The sequence below is a fragment of the Portunus trituberculatus genome, chromosome 9 (genome assembly GCF_017591435.1).
Source record: "Portunus trituberculatus isolate SZX2019 chromosome 9, ASM1759143v1, whole genome shotgun sequence".
NCBI classification, from domain to species: Eukaryota; Metazoa; Arthropoda; class Malacostraca; order Decapoda; family Portunidae; genus Portunus; species Portunus trituberculatus.
The window spans coordinates 6047151-6067500 of record NC_059263.1 but is presented as its reverse complement, the minus strand read 5'-3'; the positions used below and the strand labels follow the sequence as shown (position 1 = coordinate 6067500).

At 40.2% G+C, this 20350-nt stretch overlaps 2 protein-coding genes and 1 long non-coding RNA gene across 6 annotated transcripts in view; 2 read left to right on the top strand and 1 right to left on the bottom strand.

Moving 5' to 3' along the window:
• Window positions 1-2483, top strand: part of LOC123501214 (macoilin-2-like) — a 20910-nt gene extending 18427 nt beyond the window's left edge. For both annotated transcript variants that reach the window (XM_045249905.1, XM_045249906.1), the window contains exon 15: window positions 1-2483. This exon is cut by the window's left edge. The gene's annotated coding sequence lies outside the window, so the exon portion shown is untranslated.
• A 992-nt stretch (window positions 2484-3475) lies between these two features.
• On the top strand, window positions 3476-8876 carry LOC123501215 (40S ribosomal protein S15Aa). Of its 3 annotated transcripts, none has more exons than XM_045249907.1 (4): window positions 3476-3573; window positions 4683-4842; window positions 5132-5297; window positions 8767-8876. In XM_045249907.1, the coding sequence occupies exons 2-4, from the start codon at window positions 4710-4712 to the stop codon at window positions 8858-8860; spliced, it is 393 nt and encodes a 130-aa protein (XP_045105842.1). In that variant the 5' UTR covers window positions 3476-3573; window positions 4683-4709; the 3' UTR covers window positions 8861-8876. The 3 variants fall into 3 exon arrangements, with proteins under 3 accessions (XP_045105842.1, XP_045105844.1, XP_045105843.1); XM_045249909.1 differs by having other exon boundaries at window positions 3547-3569; XM_045249908.1 differs by having other exon boundaries at window positions 3564-3778.
• Window positions 8877-13587: 4711 nt separating this feature from the next.
• On the bottom strand, window positions 13588-19003 carry LOC123501669. The gene is made up of 3 exons (XR_006673699.1): window positions 18716-19003; window positions 15823-15919; window positions 13588-14139 (listed from the first exon to the last, which is right to left on the bottom strand). It is a non-coding gene; the product is annotated as an uncharacterized LOC123501669 (long non-coding RNA).
• Between the last annotated feature and the right edge of the window lie 1347 nt (window positions 19004-20350).

Sequence of the window (20350 nt, the reverse complement as noted above, 5' to 3'; positions counted from 1 at the left end):
GCATTGCCATTACAAGCCTTTGCTGTCAGGACATAGGAGGACATGCCATGTGGAGCTTAGAAAGTATGGGTAATTTAGGACTTTAGGACATAGGCTAGGGGACCATAAGAGTTGTAGGAATATATACCTGGCTAGGGGCATCATAGGGGTACTGTATATGATTAGGGGACCATAAAGATAGCATCCCTGAATGAAGCCAGAGGACACAGGGACATGGGACATCTATCATTCTTTTTCTGGTTAGGGGACTGCAAAAAGGATTATAGGAACACCAACTCATTAACCCATTACTAACAGGATGGATAGGGTAAGCAAAAGATAATAATAGGAATACCACCCCAATAACCCATTACTAAGAACTACTACACTTGAGAACAGTTCATTCATGTACCAAACTAATATCCTCAGTGATGGAGGACAGCCAAGACAACAAGACCTCAGATTCATAAATGCTGAACTGAGTGAATATGTGCACACACTCATGGTTAGATTCATACACTGACATCCTAACTAACGTCAAAGCAGATAAAGTACAAGGACTATAAACAAAAACACTGCTACACTCCTCTGTACAAACAACTTGAGTTACAATGATATATTGTCACCGAAACAATGGTAAAGCATCCAGAAAAATAAACAAAATTACATAAAGACATAGAGAAACAAACCAGTGAGAAATCAGTTATGTATAGAGATTCATTTAACGTGTGTCCTCTTAGCCAGTGAAGGGTGTGTCTGCTGTTCCTTTGTACTTCACACTGGCCACTCATAAGGGATGCTGTTGCATATTGTCCTCTCCTGATTGACTGGTATGGGTAGGTGTCTTTGGTTGTAAGTAAGTGTAAGCCAGAATAGTAATGCTAAATCCATTATCCGTGTAGTAGATTTTTGAGGCTGTGTTTATTTTTTGTGCCCTCCCCCTCTTCTTCCTCCATGCCCTCTCCTTCCTCCCTCCACTACTCCCTTGCCCAACTGCCTCCACCCTCCATGAAGAGAGAAAAGTGAAGATAAAAATGAGTTGTAACAAGATGAGTCCTGAAATACAAGAAGGAGAACAACAAACAAGAATAAGAAGGAAAAAATTGGATATTTATAAGTGAAATTTAAGGAAACTGTTATTTTTGTACTTATTGTGTATATTTAAGTAACCTGAGACTTTGTACTTAAGATGGAACTGGAAGAAGAAGAGAGGGAGGAGGAGGAAAGGGAAAGAGGTGGAGGAGAAGGCAAAGGTGCCTCCATTCAAATCCTCATCCCAGTCATCTCCTCCTCCTCCTCCTCCTCCTCTTCCTCTTCCTCTTCCTCCTCCTCCTCCTCCTCCTCCTCCTCCTCCTCCTCCTCCTCCTCCTCCTCCTCCTCCTCCTCCTCCAGATACATAGGGCTCCTGTTTCCCTTCCCTTCCCTTCCTCCTTAGTGCATTGAATTCCTAGTCTTCCCCTTCACAGTCCTTCCTTAGGTAATAGATCTCCAGTCCTTCCCTTCTCTTTCCCTTCCCACAGGTGGATAGATGCACCTTCCCAATCTTTCCTCCATTCCTTCCCTTTCTTTCCTTTCCCAACACCCCTTCCCTTCCTCCTTCCCTCCCAGGCATCTCATCTCAAGCCATTGATGTATCAGACTGGATGTTGTCCTTTTGTTTACCGCCATATGTGTTGTGATCCTTTCCCTCCTCCTCCTTTTCACTATCTCTTCCCATCACTCCCTTCAGCCACTTTCCCATCCAAACTCCTCCCATTGATTGACCCCGTGAATGGCGGCCTCCCTCCATACCCCTCTCTGTACCCTTCCTTCCCTCTCGTGCCGTCCTACACACATCCACACACACATACGTGCTCGCACCCCCTCTCCTCTCCTCACCCCAGGCCGTGTCTCCCCTCATTCCTTCCTTATCTGCCTCATCATCCACATACCTACTTCTATTCCTACTTCTGTTTCTGACTACTGCTATCACAACCTTTTTCCAATCCAATCCCACCCCACCCTACACTTCCCTTCCCTGCCCTGTCCCACCTGCCCTGCCCCACCCTGCCCTGCCCCGCCCCAACTGTGTGGTGATCACCTGGACGCTGTGCTGGATGCTCAGTATGTTGGGTCATCTGTTTACCCGGATTTAAAGAAAAAAACAAAGAAAAAAAGGAAAAAAAATGTAAAAAATGAAAAAAAAATTAACAAAAAACACCAGCTCCTCCTGGATGTGTTTCTCAGTAACCCTGGGTGTCGGGGGAGCCTGTCCGCAGTGCCCTGGACCCCCGGCACCACCAGGCACCCGCCAAGACACTCCTCTGGGAGCACCGTGGAAAGCCTCACTGCAGCAGATACAGATTCTCCCCTTCCCGCCTCTTCATCCCCCCCTTGCCACCTCCTGCGTGAGGTGAGCGGTGTGGCCCAGGTGGTGGTGGCACGGCGGCGACCCTGGAGCTCTCTAGCATTCATGTTCAGTCCTAATAAACAAGGTGGTCAAAGCCAGGCCATCATTCCGCTTATCTCTGCCTCTCAGTTACCTTGGCTCCCTTCCTGCTGGTGGGTCCTGATGGTCTCATTGTTTCCTCACCCAGCCTACTGTTTATGAAAAAGTGAAAATTTAACTTTACAATCAAAACAACTAAGTCAGATTATGCTCAAGAGATTGCTATCAATCTCTGATTTTGAAGAATTTTCCTTATAGGGATGGGCTGAAAACTTAAAAGCATTTTCTTGAAATAAACAATATATGGAGCATTCCCAATAACCTCAGTGAGTTTTATAAGGGTGTGGTATTCAGTTGTTGCAGTGAGCCAAGATTGGGATGTTTGAGGTCAAGAAAGGTAAGGAGGAGTAGGTACAGAAGGTGAATAGTGGAATCATGGGAGGGTTGGGATGGATGTATGCTGCTGGTGTCCCTATTAGATACTGCTCTGGAAATGTTGGCTCTAAGAAAAGTTAGTTAGTATTTGATAATATATTCTAATTTTGTGATTGCCACATTCTTAACAGACACATTTCCAAGTTGGTGTAGTTTAGCCTGTATGTTTAAAGTGAGAAAGAAGGAAGGGTGCAAACACTGATGCCTCTCCTTCATATGGGAGAAAATTTGATGATTCTGAAAGTCACCCATTATGTATTTTGAGTAGTAAGTTTATTGAAGGCTTCAGTTTTTGGAAATTTTTTTTTTGTGAAATAGTGATGGTTTGCTGCAAGGTTATTCCTATTTGTACTGTTCAGTTTCAAATCAAATTTCCCGCTAGAATGTTTTTTTGCACCACTATCCTTATGTGCATTGTAATACCTTACTTATATATAACAAATTAATTTAATATCATATTTTTTCTATACATATACTGTTTGGTTTTTGGCTTTATCAAATATTAAGAGGACAATGCCAAGTTCGAATTGCGCAACTCGATATTCACCTGTTAACAAAATATCAATTTATGAAGAAAATTAGCAAATACATAATTTTTTTTTAATTTATAAACATTGAAATATTCTAATTCATTAATGCGGCAAAATCGATGAGTTTGAGGCTTTTCTGTAATAGAATAATATGTGGCGAGAGCGGCAACGGGCCTTTCCTTGGCGGCCATTGAGAGGTTGGTGAGTGTTATAATCTTTCTCGTTGTTTACACCCTTCACCGCCCGTCACTGCCCCGATTAGCCATCAATATATAACCATAAAGGGTGAGGGAATCTTGCCGTCATTCGTGTAGCCTCCTGTAGCGGCTGAGAGGTGGAATAGAGGCATCCTGTTTACTGCACGTGAGGCTGGGACATTGTTTACCTCTGGCGGCGACCACGTGTGGTAAGATTTTAGGCTCAAGAAGGTACTCATTGAAGCCGGATTTCCGCGTGCAGATGTGAGGTGATGGGGCTGAGTATTCCCTGGGGCTGGTGGGGTGTAAGAGACGGTATGGTGATCTGCTGCGCGAGGCAGGTGGTGTGGCAGCCCGTCACGGTGCTGCTGGTTCCCCTACTTGGCTGGCTCCTGGCGCTTTACTTTGCTTAATTTTGTTTATCTTACTATTAGTCATAATTAAGGCAATTACAAATATTCCGTGCCACAAGGTGGTAATATTTCGTTAATATTTACTATAAGTCCTTGTCAGTAACTCGTGACAGGACTACATGTTGTGGTAGTATCCTCACTTCTTGACGTTTATGATTTTTTTTAAATTTATTTATTGATTCGTATTGTTGCCTTAAAACTCAACACATCGCCTCTGAAACTGAGTGAGATTAGGCTAGGCTGGGTTGAGTTGGATTAGGGTAAGTTAGATTATATTAGATGAAGTTAGGTTAGATTTGTTCAGGGAAAGTCAAGTAGGTAGGCAATGGTATCAGTTTGGGATGAACCGTTGTTTGTACTAAGATATTTCTGCTATTTTTATTATCTGTGTATCTAGCTGTAGGATTTTTAAGCTGCAAGATGTTTTGATCATATGGTTTATTCCAAAAGTTGCATACATGTTGGATGTTTCAGCCGTTTAAAAAAAAATTAGATTGTAAGACGTTATTTTGTGTTATTATTAACAATATAAGACATTTCAGGTATTTTTGTTATACGTACATGGAAAAATGCCTAGTTTGGTTAGTGTCCTCTAACTCTAGAAAATTCTCAAGATGTCATTTCTTTCATGGTATTACCTAGTGCACCCTGTTATAGTCTCTGCCTCTCACACCAACATGCCTCACCCATCCACCACCAGTACCGCAGCCTGGAGTAGCAAGACAAGATGGTGCGGATGAACGCGCTGGCAGACGCTCTGCGGAGCATCAACAATGCCGAGAAGAGGGGCAAGCGTCAGGTTCTGATCCGGCCTTGCTCCAAGGTGGTGGTGAAATTCCTGTCTGTCATGATGAAGCATGGTGAGTATTGTGTTGATGGTGAGAATGTGAGTGACAATGTTATACCAAAATATTTAGCTATAAACCCTCAACTGAATATTCATTAATGATAAGAGTTAAGAGTTGACATTTCTCACAAATCAGACAAAATATATAACCTAATTCTTCATAACTTACTACTGCATATCTGGTTCTACTTTTATGATAGGTTTTCAGACTAAAACATGTGCCTTACTTAACATCACAGCCATCCACACTAAGACTTGTTTGTGCGTTCATGTTACTAATCCATGCTCCACCTACCACACAGGCTACATTGGAGAGTTTGAAATTGTGGATGATCACCGCGCTGGCAAAATTGTGGTCAACCTCACAGGGCGGCTCATCAAGTGCGGTGTCATCTCGCCTCGTTTTGATGTCAAGATCAACGCTATTGAGAAGTGGACCACTAATCTCCTTCCCTCTAGGCAGTTTGGGTGGGTAATCTTGACTGCTGGCTTGTGATACTTGGAATGGCCACAGGTTGTCTGTTTTGGCTTGAAATGATGTCTAGAGATTGTTTAGTTATGTAGATGTTAGAATCTTTTTCATATGTGGTATAGAATGTTACCTTATTATTATAGATTTGTGGTATCAAGAGTTCTTTAGAATCTTAGTATATAGAGTATTTTTATAGATCAACATGGTAGTCTCTTAGGAAGCCAAGCAGTGTATAGTGCAGGGGTCGGCAACCTTTTGAACAAAGTGTGCCAGTTGATAATTAATACAATTTCTTTTTACTACCTTGCGTGCCAGGTGTGATTTTTCAGCACTATATAGCGGACATAGCCTATGAAAATTAAAACCATAACTTTACAGTAAGTAGTGCCAGTGTAATTAAAATATAATGTAGTTTACTTCACATGCATAACAAATGTAACATTTTTGTAACATTATTTATACTCACCATGTTAATGCGATCCTTGCCCTTGTTTCCCTTTGGCCAAAGTTGTAATTTCTGGTAAATATCTGTACACCTTGAGCTTTACACAACCCTCAGAATGATCCGCTGTAAGCCTGCTGCGATGGGGGTTGAGGATGTGTTTCATGTGTGAAAATATCTGCTCACATTGATATGTGGATCCAAATGCTGATAGCAATGCAGAAGCTACTTTCTTCATGCAATTGAATTTATCAGGCAGTGATGTCCAGGAACTTAAAATAGAGGCTGCATGATCATTCGTACTAGTTTCCAATATTTCTCGAAGATCTTTAAATTTAGCTGACCACAATGAAGAGGCATGAAAGTCAATTAACTGCATTTCCAACTCCGTAGTTTCCATCCACTCAAAGAGAGGCGCGTCCAACTCACTGTATTTAAAGGTGTCTGGTCTAATTAAAAATGAAAACACTGGGCCTATATGTTGAAAATCTTGAAATCTTATTGAGAATTCAGACTTTAATTGTTGCATGTACACTTGAAGATCAGTAGTGTTGACACGATGAATTGCAGAGTAGTTCCTCAAGTTTTTGAAATAACGGAAAGAACCAGTTTTGATATCTGCTGAGTAAACTGCAAGCTTTGCAACAAATGCCTTCAAGTATCATACAAATCCATCACTGTTTTTCCTGCACCTTGTAAGAGAAGATTAAGGTCATTTAGATGTTTCATGATGTCTGAGAGAAACATAAGTTTCACAATCCAATCTCTGTCCTCTAGCTCAGGATAGTCTTGGTCTTTTTCTAATAGGAAAATCTTGATGTCTTCAAAGCATTCCACAAATCTCTCTAATACCTTTCCACAGCTTAGCCATCTAACATTGCTGTGCAAGGATATATCTTTGTAAGCACAGTCCACCTCTTCAAGGAAAACGTGAAACTGCCTGTGCGTAAGAGAAGAGTGTGCAACAAGAAAATTCACTATTTTTGTAACAGTAGTCATCACCTTGTTGAGATCAGAGCTCTTGGCACATAAATTTTCTTGATGAAGTATACAGTGCAATTTCAGAATGGGGTGCCCAATTTTATCCTCAACCGTCTTAGTAAAACCTTTGTTTTTTCCTACCATAGCAGGGGCACCATCCGTTGTTATTGCAAAAATCTTTCTTATGTCAACCCCTCTTTCCTCAAAATGATCAGTTAAAGTCTTCAGTATGTCTTCTCCCTTGGTTGTGCCATACATAGGTTTGAGACAGCACAGCTCCTCATTTATCTCTATGTCACTATACCTAGAAAAACAGCCAAGTGGGGTATGTCATTTATGTCCATGCTTTCATCCAGGGCCACACTGAACACAGGTGAAGTTGTTTAAGCAGCAGTTTGCTGCTCACTTACATTATCAGCCATTTCAGAAATACATCTCTCCACAGTCCTAGCTGTGACAGGCATGTCTTTAATCCTCGAGATGATCATATGTTTGATATGCCATCAAATAACACCTCAGAACACTAGGAAAACTGCTTTTATAAAATCTCCATCAGTAAAAGGCTTACCATGCTTAGCAATATACAGAGCTAGCTTGTAGCTGGCCTCAGTTGCATTGTTTTTAAATACATTACTTTGTTTCTCATAGCAAGATACTGCTCTCGTAATCGCATCAGCCTTGTCTGCACTATCATTGAAAGTCTTGTTGTGTTTTGTTTCGAAGTGTCTTTTAACATTCGACGTGCGGCACACGACATTTTCACAGCAGAGAACACACACAGCACGATCATTCTGCTGAATAAATCCAAAGTCATTTGTCCATGATGACTGAAATGATCGGACATCAAGCTTGACTTTTTTCGCAGTAGTCATGGCGACAGTTGAATAGAAGGAGCGTCACTCACGTACAGCGGATAAACAGTCACTGAAACAACAGCAGCTGCAGCGCTGTGTGGGCAGATGCGAGTGGCCGAGGCCAACAGGTCTCATGCTCGTTTACATTTCGTTGTATTCACGTACCGTACCCCTCATTGCGGGTACGATATATTTTCGTTTTAATTCGGTGTATCATAGGAAAGAATTATTTAGGATCATTCAAAAATTTTAATCATGATAAAAGTAAGGATGCAAATACTCTCTCTCTCTCTCTCTCTCTCTCTCTCTCTCTCTCTCTCTCTCTCTCTCTCTCTCTCTCTCTCTCTCTCTCTCTCTCTCTCTCATAATTTTTTTTAGTTTAGACTTTTTCTTTGTTTCTGCGAATCACGTGCCGTGCCTTAGGCAAGCACTCAGCGTGCCATAGGTTGCCGACCTCTGGTATAGTGTATGGTTAGCTTGCTACAAATAATAAAATCCCTAGTGTATTACTATTAACATTTCACAAGAATCAATATAGCTGCTCTGATAGAAATACATGAATTCTTGGTCTTTTCATGTGAAGTTAATGACCCCCCAAGATCTTTTCCTGTGATAGTTAATATGTCCCCAAGATCTTTTTATATGATAGTTAATTGTCCCCCAAGATCTTTTCCTACGATAGAAAATATCCCCAAGATCTTTTCATGTAATAGTAAATACAACCACAAGATCTTTTCACATGATAGTTGATATGCCCACAAGATCTTTTCATATGATAGAAAATATCATATGATATTTAATACCTTTCCATCCCAGATCTTTTCATATGATAGTAAATAACCAGCCCCACCTCCCCCACCCCCTCAAAAAAAAAAAAAAAAAAAAATATATATATATATATATTTATTTATTTATTTATGTACTTATTTATATATATATTTATTTATTTATTTATTTATTTATTTATTTATTTATTTATTTATATATATATATATATATATATATATATATATATATATATATATATATATATATATATATATATATATATATATATATATATATATATATATATATATATATATATATATATATATATATATATCTTTCTTTCTGTAATACCGTCCAATCTTCTCCGTCAAACACACACATACAGTAACCTAACTTGACCTTACTGCTCCCTAACAGGTACATTGTGCTGACCACCTCTGGCGGAATCATGGACCACGAGGAGGCCAAGAGGAAACACCTTGGAGGGAAGATTCTTGGATTCTTCTTCTAAATAAAGTTAGGCAGTAGCCTGTCTTTGATATTACCCTTTCCACCCTCCTCTTCCTCCTCTGGCTTTCCTGCCACATCACTATGGGTGTCTTCTTATTTGTTATTAGATAGAGGGTGGGTTGTTTGGGTTGGGTTATTTGGTTATGTTGTAGATAGATGGCAAGTTCGTTGGGTTTCTGTATGATTCATGGATCAATTTTTTGTATTTGTACATTTGAGAAGTGTTACATTTCTTAATTACATCCATATATTTGTCATGATTCAGCTTTCCATTTTTCTGTACAGTTGCATATGTTTTCACATTTTTGCACCTTTATATGAAATTTTGATTATTTGATGTCCAGTAACGTTTTTTTAGTTATTTGTATCACTTGTTCATATGAAATGTATTTGGATAAAAGATAACTGAAAGAGAAGAGAGGAAAAAGATGGGCATGATGAATTTAGATGGGAAAAGAAAAAGAATAATTTTGCCAGCCAACACAAGCACGTTTGAAAAAGTTGTGGATTATGAGGAAGACCAATTAGCGTTGAAAGGATTACAGTAAATATGGTAGAGTGAGAGTTGCCTTTCACTGAAGGTTAAGCTTTCTGTGATATTTGGGAAGATGAGTATTGGAGTTATGATGGAAGGAACTTTATTAATCATGAAATAACAGTGTTCTGCTTTATTCACACCTTATTTGAAAGGATTGACAATGAAATTTAATTGAATATAAACCTAGCCTAGCCCTGAGATGGAAACGGTATTTTCTTCAATTATTATCCATATTCATAAATCACACCAGTCATTCCCTAAGACTCGTCAGGATTTAGGGCTCATGATGTCCTTATTACGCTCCGTGGCCTTCACTTAAGTAATATCTTGATTCTAGTAGCCAGTACATTGATAGCAGTATCTCTAGCGGGGACTGAATGGTGAGGTGATGGAGAAAACCGTAGACGTACTGGAAAAATACCGCAGTTACCCTTACGCTTACAGGTTAGACTGAAATATTGACAGAAAATTGTGGCTTTTATTCTCACGGGGGAATACGTGAAAGAAGAGAGGGAGGTGATGTGGGCGTGGAGGTACAATACGTGGGTTTGCAAAGCAAGTGTTGCATAGGGCACGGTCCAGATATATGTATATCTGGACCGTGGCATAGGGTATCCTGGAAGGTGAGGATGCGTAAATCGAGGTTGAAGATCAAGACTTAAGTTGTGCTGTGCATAGGCAAGAATGGGGGTGGAGTTGTGGATTATACACTGCTTTCATAAAATAAAATAAAAATAAATAAATAACTATTGCGAAGACCACAAGAGTGATGAGTCGGGCTTTACATGAGTTTCTCCGCTTACTCTCATCCCATGCAAGGCGTCGATTGAATCTTAAAATCTCAATAACCACAACTAAAGCATGATGAAAGAAACCCGGCCAGCAAGATGCCCAAGGAATATTGAAGCCCAGTTGCATCAAATGTGAACATGTCACATGAGCTGAAGACAAGTGGTTGCTTCAGTTTTTGGTGAAAGGAAAACAATATTTTTTTTCATTGACGGTGACGGAGGGTCGATTAGTCGGTTAATTATTGCGGGCACACGGCAGTATCCTTGGCTGTGTGTGCAGGCACATTTCTTACTCTTAAAATTATCGCACTAATGATATTACGACAAATTATAATACCTGCTCGTATATAACACCAGACCGGGATACTCCTCAGATGTGAGGATAACCAAGACAAGGTAACACATTTTCTTCCACTGTAGGTAATGAAACTACAGGTGGTTTCCGCGTCCCGCTCAGTCACCTCTCTCGCCTCACGGTGCATAGATGACGTGGTGACGGTATTTTTCCAAGGGCCGTGGTGTGTGCGTGGTGATCGAGGCTATCACTGTACCACCAGGAGGAGTTATAGTACTTGTAATGGTGATAAAAACATATCGGCAAATAATAAAAAGATAATAATGAATTACTTTTTGATGATAGAGTTAAACAAACTGGCAAATGACGAAAGAAAAAAAAATAGCGAAGTTAAGAATTGCATATTTTGTCGTGTTTCCATATTTAGAGAGAAGGAAGAACAGTAATATATTAATAATAAATATGATACTAGTACCAATTAAATATTATGAGTGAAAAAAAAAGATAGCCGCCCCCCAAAAAAAAAAAAAAAAAAAAAAAGAATTTGCGATATTTTTCCTCTACATCGCCAAGTTTATTGAGAAATGCCGCGGTGTTTTTCTTGCCATGTGACGGGAGGTGGTGATTGAGTGGCCAGTGACGGCAGCGTGCACAACACAAAGATAGGACAAGATAGGAGGCTGCGACCTTCTCATCCTTATCGCAAACGTGACGGAGGAGAAGGAATATGAGAGATGTTGGGTAATTGTGTGTGTGTCAAGGGATAGGCGAGTTCCATGGTGGTCAGTGTTACCAGAGAGAGCGAGCGTACTATAGTAACAACCTACGGAAAACAGATGTAATGAGCCAATAAACGTTTCAAACACTATTCGAGGTACTGCCTTATTGAACGTTTGTAAGTTGCTTTATTGCGTCTATATTTTGACGAGACTTTTGAACACTTTTTTTTTTTTTTATTTAATTATTCTTATATAATGTAGGAAGGGCACCGCTTGTCTTCAACCTCTTCTTCTTCCTCCTTTTGTACACGCTTTTTTGTCTTCTAGCTAACAGTTTCTTTCCCACAAGCTTTTCCTCTTCCTCTTCTTGTATACACACTCCTTTATTGTCTCCTGGCTAACTTTTTATTGTCCTTTACACATTCTTGTAAACGCTGCCTTTTTTTTCTAATTAACTCCTTCTTCTTGTCCTTAAACTTTCTAATTCCCTTTTCAATGTCTTTAAATTCTTTCTCTTTCTCTTCCTATTAACCCTTTCAGTACTAGAACGCATTTTTACCAAGAGATTAATGTACGATTAGACGATTTTATTGACATTAGGAAGGGTATATGGACGTCAGAAGATTAATGGCCAGTCTTCACTATTGTAATCCCCACATATGTTTCTGAAGCTGTATAAAATCACCAAACATTAAGCAGAGTGAATATGGAAACATGTCACAGTAACAGCGAATGGGTAAACGCTGCTTTCTCCTTGTTAAACCTTTAATGTACATAAGCTCTTCCTTTTAATTTTCCCTTGCTCTCAAACAACACTATAGTACATTCCAAATCTCAAAATTCCATGATTAATTGCGTCCACCATGGTGTTGTGGCCATTGGGGACATGACGGGGGATTGAAACTCACCACAAGACGAAAGAAAAGTGCCTGTGTGATTATACGCATTTTAACTTTCTGTTCCCGCCGGCAAGAGTGTTGTTGTGTTCGTACGTACGTGTCACAAAATTGCGCAGTACTTTACGTAAGAGTTCCAAGGAGAGATAAATGTAGGGGGGAAGGACAAAGGACACACTGCCGACTCGTAGTAATGTTGCTGATAAAAGTTCCGGCTTCATATTCATCCAAGGCCCGTGTTTTGAAATGTTTCACTCTCCCTGTTTCCAAATTCTCTCTCTCTCTCTCTCTCTCTCTCTCTCTCTCTCTCTCTCTCTCTCTCTCTCTCTCTCTCTAGGAATGCTCTGCTAATCATTGCGTGGCGTTTCAAAATTGTCCATAAGAGAAAAAAAGAAATGTTTCGAAACCTGAAGCTAAAAGAAGATTGTATAGTAATAGGTAATTGATGATATGCATTATTATCATCACTATCATCATTATTAGTATTATTTTTTGTCTTCTTTTACAAACGCTAATAAAAAGTTGAGGATTACGTGACAGTGTGTTGTGGGCCGAGTAGCTGCAGTCCGCCCATGTAGCGCCGCGCCCCTGCCTTTGTGCCCTCCGGGGTCCTTTTGTCACTTGCTCTATTTGTGGAGGCGTCCTGGGGCGGCGACGACTGTGTAATATTCTTCCCTACAGTGATGGACAGAGTGAGAGAGAGATTTTATGATTTGCTCTCTCTCTCTCTCTCTCTCTCTCTCTCTCTCTCTCTCTCTCTGGTTCAGACTGCGCCGCTATTGTTATAGAAAAAAAATCTGTGTGCTAATCTGTCTGTTCATTTATGCTTTTCTTCGTCTGTGATCTAGTTATCATGGTGTGTGTGTGTGTGTGTGTGTGTGTGTGTGTGTGTGTGTGTTTGAGATTTACCTATTGGCGTATACTATTCTAAAGTTAAATGAAACATCGCTTTTCTCTGCGTAATATTTAAGGTGCTTGCTGGGTCTTCACATACATAGATCGCTAATAACACATCCATTAGAAATTCAAGGAAATAAGTAAAATGAAATAACCAATACATTTACATTCACATTTATTTTATTAACTTATTTTGCTTATCGAATTATATATTTTATATTCTCTTAAAGATGCAGGGACAGGAGGGGCGTCACACACACACACACACACACACACACACACACACACACACACACACAGACAGGCTCATCCTTGGAGATTGGATAACAAAGCAACCACCCACATGAGACAGTCAGACAGACAGCTTGTAGCACATAAACTCGCTCCCTTGATGCTATGTAGACGTGTAATTCACCTCGGTCGTCTGCTGGTCACCCAGCTAGTCTTCCCCATTACGGAGCGAGCTCAGAGCTCATAGACCGATCTTCGGGTAGGACTAAGATCTCAGCACACTCCACACACCGGGAAAGCGAGGCCACAACCCCTCCAGTTACATCCCGTACCTATTTACTGCTAGGTGAACACACCCCACACATTAAGAGACTTGCCCATTTGCCTCGCCGCTTACCGGGACTCTAAATGTGCCCTCTCGATTGTGAGTCGAGCTTGCTAACCACTACACTATTACACTAATGTGTGTGTGTGTGTGTGTGCTGAATAAGATGGTGGTTTGTCCTTCCAATTTTACTCATTTCATTATTAATCTTAATTTTTACTCGTTATAAATGGATTTTACTTGTCTGTCTGTCTATTTTTTCATCCATCTCTCTACTGTATCATGTGTGTTTATTAATTCTTACCAGTCAGTATTATGCGAGTATGTATTAACGTTTTTTTTTTTTTTTTTTTTTGTATGTGTATAAGACCAGAATTCCTTTATGTCCCTCCTTGAAACATTTCATCCTCTTTGTTACGCTTTCGTGTAGTGTGTGTGTGTGTGTGTGTGTGTGTGTGTGTGTGTGTGTGTGTGTGTGAAGCACTGCGTAGATTCTTGCTGTGTATTATCATCTTACGTGGTAGGTCATGTTTGTTTACCAGCTTTCGCTCGAGGTCGACGTGGTGGTGGTGGTGATGGTGGTGGTGGCTGGAGAGGAAGAGATGAAGTAACAAGCTGATAACTTAATAACAATCCCCGTGAGATAAAACTAAGGTCCATACAAACAACCCTTTCCCAGGATAACTTTGTTGGATAGAGATTCATAACACGAAAACTGTTAGAGGAAATCGTTCATGTTAAAAAGGGGAAACTGTCCACTTGATAATTTGACTGTATGCTGACTGAAAGCTGTGTGAATACTTACTAATGTTACAGTTATGTCTTGGAAAGCAGGCTGGTGAACTTTTAACCCAAGAAACACAAGGAATTCGATAAGTTGAATAAAGTTAAAGTTCTCACACCAACCAGACTATGTAAAGAAAGACTAATGCTGAGAAATTTATGCTAATTTATGTTGTGGAAAGAAGCAGGCTGTTAGCCTTTCAATTCAGACACGATAAAGCAAACGAATAAATTATTATATTGATGAAATATATAGATAACTTAACGCTAACTGGATAGTGCTAATAAACTGATCCTTCACTAAGATATGACTAAAGAATAATACTGGTAAATTTTTACGCTGTGAGAATATGAGAAATGGATATATAAACTAACAAAGAGAGAAACCAAACACATTCTAACAATACTAAAAATAAGTAAATAGAGAAAAGAAAGAAGGAAAAGGTAGCTACTACAACTCGCATGACAAAGGCAGCAGTAATCCAATAAAGTAGGAGACACCTTGCTGCACCTGTCACACCTGCGCAGACACTGAATACGTGCGCCACGCTGGCTGCGTTAAGCTGGCCCGGCGGTGGCTGAGTCTGACATCTGGCGAAAAAGACACTGTAGCTCCTTGTCCTACTCAGGAAAGCATGCAAGCACACACACACACACACACACACACACACACACACACACTGCAAGCAATTATTTAGTAACACGAAAAACAATTAGAAAAAAAATGAAACTCTAGGCTTATCACTTAAACTTATTATTTCAAAGGCCACGGAAATCATCGTTGTTGTTGTAGCAGGCGATGGTGATGATAGTGAGGTCTTCTTGCCACAGATAAACAAACACACGATGACATAACTACGCATCAAGTGACGTACGTATCAATACCACCCTGTCCTTACCCCGCCTTCCTCCTCTCATGCAGGCCACCTCCTCAAAACACAAACACGCCACAAAAAAAGTTAGATAACTGGTAAAGCAGGACAGGTGTACTTTGTTGTTCTCTTATTTATCACTACAGAATACACTACGAAAACATACATATAGGGAGGCGGTGGCATAGTGAATAAGGTGGTGAGCGTGGGATTGGGCAGACGTCCACGCGTAGGTTCGTACAGCCTTAAAACACTTTGCCATTTGTCGAGTGGTTTAAAGTTACCTACATGTCACCATGATACCCAGGTTCTAGGTGGATACACTCAAGATGAGCTTGGGCGGTGATATGGGCCCTAACATGGGTACCACTATAAATAAAATTGCCTGCGCCACTAATGGGCGGAAGCTGAACAGCGCTTCCCATACACTCTTCAAGTGTGCCTACAGGCGCTATAGGCCTTACCGAAAAAAAAACAAAAAAAACATAGATCATTTAAACACCTATCGGCTAGTCACAAAAGAATAAGTTATTATGTGATTAGAGTGGATAAACTAGCGATATACAATAAAAGTTCGAATGTTAAACCTGTAACAATAAATTAAGTGCATACTGACACCTTGCTCTCCCCGCCACGAGAGGTCGGCGCCGTGACAAGTGTGCGGGGAAGGGTGAGAAGGTCGGGGTGGGTTCGGCCAATACACTTGTAGGTCACTGCGGAATACAATGAGGAAAGAATTTTGTTTTGTCTGTTTGTCTTTATGCAAGAGGGAGACTCGCCTATAGTCACGCAAAGAACGAAAGAGAAGTCTCCTTGATATGCCAGTCTCTAAAGAAAAGTAAAATCATTCAAAATTAGAGGTTATGTATCGTATCTTGAATCCTTCCTCTTGAAAGATTACGACAACCATCTATAGAGAAAGAATATAAGAAAGAATATATTGAAGATACAAAGAGAAGAGTGAATTTTTAAGTTTGTTTACTTTGTTATTACTTTCTGTCAATTAAAAAAAAAAAGAGAGAGAAGGATAAGAAAACATGACTTGGTGTGAAAGGTCACGTGAGAGAGTGCCGTTTCAAAGACAACACTTCCGAACAATAACACGACTCAACAAAGTGACCATATTTCCGTCTCGACAACTTTCAGAGGCTGTAGTGAAAGTTGCATGTTTCCCTACATTTTCATGGATGTTTTCGTGATTCCAGTGACAGTTTAACAAGTATTCTGAAGCCTCTAATGAAGAAAACACTTATTAATCGTCTAAGTGGCCTTTGGAAGTATTGGTGGTATAGGAGAACAAAGCTTTTAGGAACACGAGACAGGGCGGGGCAGACAGCTAACTGACTGACTCCCGCCACTGTGCTGGGATGTTGACCTCTTGTTACACTGACCCCACTGCCAGCATGTGTGTGTGTGTGTGTGTGTGTGTGTGTGTGTGTGGTGGGTTTTGCTTGTATGATGTACTGATGTACACATACACACTCACACGTATGTATTCATAATTATTCAGTAAATATTGACAAACTACGACTGTTGCTGCACTTGCCCCAGTTGGTTTTCTTCTTCTTCTTCTTCTTCTTCTTCTTATTATTATTATTATTATTATTATTATTATCATTATTATTATGTATTCATGTTCCGATCGAAAACCAGGTGTGCGTGAGTCTGTGTGTGTGTGTGTGTGTGTGTGTGTGTGTGTGTGTGTAATTCACCACTGTCGTCTGCTGGTCATCCAGCCAGCCTTCTCCATTATGGAGCGAGCTCAGAGCTGATAGACCGATCTTCGGGTAGGACTGAGACTATAACACACTCCTCACACCGGGAAAGCGAGGCCACAACTCCTCGAGGTACATCCCTTACCTAGTATTTACTGCTTGGTGAATAGGGCCTACACATTAAGAGGCTTGCCCATTTACCTCGCCGCTTCACGGGACTCGAACCCTGACCCTCTCGTTTGTGAGCCGAGCGTGCTAACCACTACACTACGTGGTGTGTGTGTGTGTGTGTGTGTGTGTGTGTGTGTGTGTGTGTGTGTACGAAAGCTGTATTCTTTACTGCGCATTTCTCTAGATCTGGTTATCATGCCTGCTGTCTTCATCATCATCATCATCATGAAGAATATAAGCGTTTTCACTTCATATATGTGAAAACAGTGACAGGATAACGGAACAAGTATAGTCAGTGGTTTAATGTTTGTTTCATGCATTTGAATCTTTAAAAAGTCATCTTTAGATCATTATTTCATTCTTAATAAGTGTCATGACTATTGTTATGACACAACTTTTATGTATTATTATTGTTTTGTTTTAAGATAATCATTCACTCACGGAGAACAGAACAACACTATTTTGTCATCGTAACTTCATACAAAGTCTGGCAATATAGTTAAGTAAAGCGATAGGTAAACAGAAAATCCTCAGGAGATATGTCACACCGAAGTGAACTAAAACACACAGAATTTGGAATCCTTGCGAAATGGATGTGTTGGTAAAACGTAATACTTGGACTTTTGAGAGATCGGGAACTCCAAGATGCCCTTTGGAACCATAAAACCTCACAAATTTGAAATGTTAAGACTTATCCTTGGAATCTTGAAACCGCTAAATATAAAGTCTTGCTTACGTTTGAAATAATGAAAACGGAAGCAGATTAAGACGCACATCGGAATCGTAAAAGTTGAAATGTGAAGATTTAACCTTTTTGATCACGAAAAGCCCCCAAAATCTAATTTAGTGTGTACAAACGCTCTATGGAATCCTGAAAACTTTAGTAGTTAAAGTTTTTAGAATCTTGGAACCCCTTAAAGTCCAAGTACTAGACTGAAATGTACTTTTAGAATACGGAAATATAAGTAAATTGAAACGTACTTTGGACTTTAGAATGGAAACATCACAGAGACGAAGTAGATTGAAATGAGCTTTGGAGTCTGAAAATCTCGTAAAGTGGAATAGAAATAGACGAAAATGCACTGTGGACTTTAGAAAGATCACAGAGACGAAATAGATTGAAAAGAGCTTTTAGAATCTTTGGAAATATCGCAAAGTGGAGTAGAAGTAGATGAAAATGGACGCAAAATCGGGATGGAATAGATGAAAATACACTTTGGAAACTTTGGAGACACCACAAAACCGAAACTGATGGAAATACGCTTTGAAATCTATGGAAACCTAGCAGGGATGGGAGTTGAAGTGGATTGAAATGCACTTTGGAATCTTCATAAACATCACAAAGACGAAATAGATTGAAATACACCTTGAGATCTTTGGAAACCTCACAAAATCGGAGTGAAAGTCGATTAAAATGAACTTCGGAATCTTTGCAAACCGTGAAGTCAAAATACAAAAGACTTACCCTTAGAATCTCAAAATCTCTCCAAGACGCACGATGGACTCCCGCATCTCCGCTAAGTCAAAGTGGATACCAAATATTCACCCCCACGTGTCCTATCAGTAAACAATTTCGAAATCTCCAGGTTTTTTTGTTTTTTGTTTTTTTTTCCTCCCACCTACTTGTGAGCGGGCGATGTGAGCCGTGCACCTGTCACGTGTGTGTGCCACTGACCATGTACCCCAGGATCCCCAAAGAAAAAATACCTAAAAAAAAGACGAAACTATGCGATAATGCTTAGTTGTTGGTTACGCGCATCTCTTCCTCGCTGTTTTTTCCGATGAATTTAAACGGATAAGCGACAAAATATGTTACCGAACTTGTGATAAATCTGTTAAATTGTGAAAGATACTGTAACTGGTATGAAAATATTAGCTATTTGCAGATGACGGACTATGTAATTAAAAGGAGGTGAAAATGCAATGGCTGCAAACTCTGATAAGAGATGACGACACAAGATGTTGTTCAAGATGGAGGAAAGATGAAGAGGTATTATCTAGTGTTTTCTGGTTCTCTCCGGTTATGCCTTGTTCATCATCACCTTCCCTCTCCCCCAGCCTCTCCAACGCCCTCCTGCACTCCTTCACGATCGGTAAACAAGCCACGGGATCTGACCCGCTGGTTATCTCTTCCCTAGTCTCCAGAGGGTGTTATTGTTGTCAGAACTATCATCGCAGGAAGGTCACATCTATTGCTCTACGCTACGCCTTCTCTACCTCCTCTTCCTCTTCCTCTTCTTGTTTGTTTGAGATTTGGCTTCCTTAAAAAGTTTCTCCTTTTCCTTATTTTAAAAGGGCGCGCCTTTGAAATCTTGAAGAGCATATTTACACTTTGTTTTCTTCTTTCAGAAGAAAGCGTCTTCTGAATTTAGTAAAGCATGTATTCCTCTTATATACTTATGTGTACACACACACACACACACACACACACACACCATCATCATCATCATCATCATCTATTTTTTAACTAATCAACTTATTTATTGATTGAATTGTTAATATGTACCTATATGACTGTTTGGCGTTGTATCAGTGAATCAAGAGCAACACCAGTAATAACCGGCCAGAGCGAGATACGAATTATAGCAGGGGTATTGGCTCCCGGGCACAGCCGCCCATGCTCCTCCCCCGCGCCACGGCGTGCCATTGGCCAGCCCGACATGCTGCCAGCCCCGGCCTGCCCCCATTTTATTATTACCAGACTGCTCGGAGCCTCGGGATGGAGAGGTCTTATTTTGTGTTCTCGTCTGCTCCTTTAAATCTATTCCCATTTACGTTTCATCAGCTATGTCGAAACTGATCTGGACTAGTAAGAACTATTTTTAAAATTCACGTATATGTTTATATTTCATGGACACTTTTCCGTTGATGGTCTGGAACTCCAAGGAGCGCAGTGTGTGGTTCCCAACCTGAGCCTCCGCTTTATCCAAACAAATATTTATCAAAAATGCCTCATGTATATTAATCGCTTTATTTGTTGTAGTCTAACCAAAGCTCTTTCTTTACCCTTTGTATTAAGATACAAATTGCAAATATGTTATGCATAATTTTACAAAATACAATAAAGAAGAAATGGGGGTGAGGGGATGGGGAGGGGAGCGGTTTAGGTGAGGTGGTTAGGGAGGCTCAGCACTGGAGCATGTCAGCGTAAAAGTAGTCGAGATAAGACCAGGGAACGTTTGTGAAGTGGTTCCCTGCAACTGGAAGGATGCCGAGCTGCCCTTCAGGAATCTTACAACAAAGACATCCAAAAGCTGA

Excerpts from the sequence above, each read along its gene's own strand:
- LOC123501215 (XM_045249907.1), top strand. The coding sequence starts at position 4,710 with ATGGTGCGGATGAACGCGCTGGCAGACGCTCTGCGGAGCATCAACAAT. Across the intron at positions 4,843-5,131 it reads GTCTGTCATGATGAAGCATG|GCTACATTGGAGAGTTTGAA; the intron begins GTGAGTATTGTG and ends CCTACCACACAG. Across the intron at positions 5,298-8,766 it reads CTTCCCTCTAGGCAGTTTGG|GTACATTGTGCTGACCACCT; the intron begins GTGGGTAATCTT and ends GCTCCCTAACAG.